Here is a 4,762-nt window from a genome sequence, read left to right as displayed (position 1 = left end):
CTATTTATTACCAACACACAAAGTCTACTAGATATTTTATATTTGATACATTAGGGTCATAGTTACTTTTTGTAGATTTTATAATCTGTAACTCATAGACATGTTAATATTTTAATATGTACTGTCAAACATCTCTGATAATGGCTTTTGGTGGGTTTAGGGTCATACCTGGTAGTGCTCAAGGTATGCTCCTGGCTCAGCTCTGGGGGGGTCACTCTTAGAGTTACTCATAGGACCACGTAGCACCATGGATCAAACCTGGACTTTCAAAAAGAAAGTATGTGCTTTAGCACATTGAGCTATTTTTGACACATCCATGATTCTGATGTAATATATAGTATTTCCCAAAGTAATTTGTCCCAACATTTTTATTTCAATGCATCAATTATGATTATTATTTAGTAGAATTTGTGTTCTATAAACACTGTTCAGAAAATGGGTTTTTTTTTTAGAGTGACATAAACTCCATTTTTATTCTTCTATACAATACAGGATATATGGATAAAGTTTCCTTAAAGAGCTTGCAACCCTGAGGCAATGTCCTTGGGTATATAAAGTATAAAGCAACAGCAAATAAAAATCTGAGCTCCAGGAATGATAACTGGACTTCAAAAACATAATTTAATATTTAAGCAATTGCACACAGACCAGTAAATTTCTATGCTTCATCCAGTCTCTTAATCCAACTCTCTCTGTGGCCCTGCCATTTGCACCTGGACAGCCTGACTCCATACACAATGCCTTTCTTTCCAGCTCAGATGGAATAAATTAACGTCGGATTTGCATACGGGGATTTGTGTCTGGTTCGTGCAGTGCCAGAGAGCATGCCTGCTTCCCGACTGCAGCATCGGTCCACAGACAAACAGACCCCACGGGCGGCTGGGCGTCCTCGCCCACGAGCCTGGAGGGGCCGCCCGGGCGGTGAAGTTTTTCATCTGAATTATGGGCTCCTCGAGGCCACGGCTGACCAGGGGAGGTGAAGGGCCCGCGACCTTCGTTCCCAGGACAGACCTCCTGGCCACTGTGATGCGCTGGGGGACTGGAGCGGGAACAGGGCTGGTGTGCCGGGCTACAGGAGACCCTTGTGCTTCTCATTCATCAACCAAATGGATGACCAAAAGATCCTTCAATGAACGGTAAAAAATCACTTTGTTTTCTGAACTTTCAATTTTCCCAAAGCTTATGGCGAGGCAAATGCTTTGGAGAAATGAAAAGTGAGTTCGTTATATTATTTATATATTACCATCTTCCCTCTGAGGATAACATAGAAATGTCAATTAAAAAAAAAAAGCGGACGGATATCTGGAAGGTGACTCAGCTTGAGCGCCAGCTGTGCCTTGAAAGAAATCGCGGGGCCTGAAAAAGCAAAATCTCACCAGCAAACCTAACTTGGTCTGGCCCGCTAATACACAATGATCCTGAGTCCCAACTTGATCCACAAAGTCCTTTTATTTCTGAGGAGTGTCCTCCGTTTGTATTCATTCTGTGTCATAATTCTACTCAGTGCAGTTTCCTCCTCCGTTGTAGGCAGCGGCACGGTCTGGGTGGGACGGCGTCTGCTCACTTATCGGAACCATGGACACGTTCTCATTCAGTGCATAGATCCTTCGGGAAAACTCTTCAAATTCCCCTAGGACTTGGTCATCACACTCCACCGCCACGGCACTGTCCACGGGGATGCAGTTAAAGGCTTCCAGCTGGTCACCTGAGGTGAAGCCCGTGGCCTCCAGCCCGATGATTTCTTCCGCCTGCTCCACAGCGCAGCAAAGCTCCGCCTCCGAGACGGGGTGGCACTCCCCGAGCAGCTGGGCATCGGTGGCGCCAGCCTGCTCGCTGGGCAGGAGCGTGCCATTAATGGTCGCTGGGTGCCCAGAGAGGGTGGCTCCGGGCTCCTGGCTAGTACCTGCACTCACGTGGCCACCGTTCATGCTGTCACCCAAATCCACGCCCCTTTTCTGGTTTTCTTTGGAGAAGTCCAAGGAGGCATCCAAGGAGGAGGAGAGACCCGCCGTCTTCCTCTCCGACTCGCCCGTGCAGGGGATGGTGGGTGCGGGCTGGGCCAGGGCAGAGTTGTAACTGGGAGGGGGGGGGGTGGTTGTACTGGAGTCTCTCATTCTCGGAGCTGGCCCGTTTTCGGTGTCCTTTGTCAGGTGAAGGGATCCCCCCAGAGAAGCTGATGTCTGCACCCGCAAACATGGAGCTTTGTCTCTTTGGCACAGGGATTGCACTGGAGGTGTGATGTCTGTCACACCTGACCATCAGTCCATGTTCCATGAAGTTTTTCAGGTTGGGAAGGGTTTGTCTCAAGTCTGGAGTGCCTAATCCATGTTGATATCTTAACTGTGCTATATTTTTGTTCAGAAGATAGACTCCATAGTCAAACTGCAACTTCTCACTGCCTTTTGGGTATAATGGAAACTCTCTCTCCTTTTCAGTAAGTTTGTCATTGATATTATCTTTGATTGTTGATCTTGATCCCTTATGAATTATAGGGTATCTGAGGGGCACTTGTAGGAAAAAGGAAATAATGGAGACCAAATGTGCAGTATAACCAAGGGCAACAGCAATGCTTCCATCATCTTTTGCTTGGAAGTCCTCAGAATTGGGCAACTTGACGCCACATACAAAGTAATCCTTATGCTCATTCAAATCGATAGGATAAATGTAAGAAAGTTCTGACAGCAATTGCCTGCACCGAATTGTCAACTGAGCATTAGTCTTCAGAAAGAGTTCTCTTTTCGCAGTACATTCCTTTCTCAAATCATTTAAGGATTCCTTCTGGTGTTGAAGCTTGAGGTGCTCAGTGGAAAATGCACTTCCTTTATCGTGTAATGCAATTTGTTGCTTATGCAGCAATGCCACCTCTCGTCCCAAAGCTTTCTTTTGTCTTTCCAATTCATTCCGAAGCAACAAAATTTTTAATTGCAAGCACTCACTCACTTTCTTTTTTCAGTTCATTGCTTGTAGATGTGAGTCTTAGTTTTTCTTCAATTTCCTTTCCAATTTTCTGAACAGTTACCTGAGTCTGTTTAATTGCACACTGGGCTCTATGAAGCCGCAGCAAAGAGAAGACATCATATGAATTACGAACACAGTTCTGGTCCACCTGAAGAATATTCTTGTGAGCATTTGAATAACCCTTTTGTTCAAATGGAGCACCATAGTAGCCATCATTCAGTCCGAAAATTATTTCATTTTGGTTGCGGGCATGAATCTGCTGACCCGAATATTTCAGCCCATCCAAATAGACTTTCCATTCAATCAACAGCTGGTAGACATCTTCCTTTCCACCCCATATCTTCACCACGAAACAAGACACAGATGTATCAAGATGATCCGGCATTATTCTAAAATCAAGACTCCGCCACGTTGGATTCAAGGAATTCTTAATCATTTCGCTTCTATAAAATTCTTTATATATTTTTTTCAGTATCACACAAGTGAAGAGTGAAGTAGGTATCAAGCAGCTGGTGGCCATTTCTATTAATAATGTTGCGGGCAGCGACGTTCCGAAGATGTCTCAGGCGTCTCTGCTGGGCCCACGCGGTAGAGCCCGGTGGCAGCGCGGGGGCCCGGCCCGGGGGCAGCAGGGGAACCGGGCCCCCCACAGACGCTGAGGCGCTCATCTGGAGCCTGGGGCCGCCCCGCAGCGGGGCCCATGGTCCTGCGACATCCGCCACCACCGCCTCGCCACGACCCGCCGAGCCCCTGTGGCCGAGGAAGCCGCCACCTGCGAGGCAGGGCTGCTCTATCCACGCTCTGGCCGCCGCCGCCACCGCGGGCTCAAGGAAGAGCCATATTACCGCAGTGCAACCCCCCTGTTCAGAAAATGTTTAAGCAGAATGCTTTTATTTTCAAATGAGTTATAACCCCAGTTTTAACTTTAATAGTTCATGGCATACTCCAATACATATTATAAATACGTGTTGAATATACATATATATTCAATATATATGTTTACTTCATCACTTGTATCACTTGTAGTCCCGTTGATCTTCGACTTGCTCGAGCGGGCACTAGCAATGTCTCCATTTGTCCCTGTCTCGAGCTAGTACAGACCAATGATATCTGCTCACTCAAGGAACAGGAAGAGCCTCAAATCTTTCATTCAGGGATTTGACAAAGAAATCTGACCATCTAGTCGGTGGGCAGCCACGAGGTCTTCTGACGTCCCGGGGAATCCAGTCGGTAACAGCTCTAGTCCAGCAGTCATCTCTGAATCGCATTACATGACCGGCCCATCTGATTTTTGATGACTTGGCAATCGAGACAGATTTGCTTCATATTTTTTCAAAGTTATCTCTTTTTGTTTTTTTTTTAATTTTTTAATTGAATAACAGTGAGATAAACAGTTACAAAGTTGTGTTCATGATGGGTTTCAGTTATATAATATTCTAATACCTGTCCCTTCCCCACTGTACATTTTCCACCAGCAATGTTCCAAATTGCATTGTTCCTCTGTGGCAGGCACTCTTCTTCTTTCTCTCTCTGTCAGTCATAACTTCTTTTAAGTAAACTAATAAAGGCGAAATAAACCCAGTATTTAAGTGGAAGTCTGGAACTATACTATCTCTGTTGATTTCTCATTTCAAACATTAATCAGCTTGGTCTTTCATGGAGAAGGAACAACCACCACCATTACAACAACAACAACAATAGCAAAATAGTGGAGTTTGGTTTGAAAAGAAACAGAATGTCTACCTTCTCTTTCTAATAAACAGATGAGAATCCAGAGTGCTTGCTCAGGGTCAGGGATGCATGC

General features: G+C 45.5%; 1 protein-coding gene across 1 annotated transcript; it reads right to left on the bottom strand.

The window, feature by feature from the left end:
- Window positions 1–1,496: 1,496 nt before the first annotated feature.
- On the bottom strand, window positions 1,497–3,626 carry LOC101539883 (UV radiation resistance-associated gene protein-like). Its single transcript, XM_055124808.1, is given in 4 exon segments — window positions 1,497–2,093; window positions 2,095–2,940; window positions 2,942–3,424; window positions 3,426–3,626. Coding segments are annotated over 4 exon segments (2,127 nt in total).
- Between the last annotated feature and the right edge of the window lie 1,136 nt (window positions 3,627–4,762).

Source organism: Sorex araneus, chromosome 2, assembly GCF_027595985.1.
Source record: "Sorex araneus isolate mSorAra2 chromosome 2, mSorAra2.pri, whole genome shotgun sequence".
Classification (NCBI taxonomy): Eukaryota; Metazoa; Chordata; class Mammalia; order Eulipotyphla; family Soricidae; genus Sorex; species Sorex araneus.
Note: the sequence above shows the minus strand (reverse complement) of the source record. Positions and strands in the feature narration are given on the sequence as shown.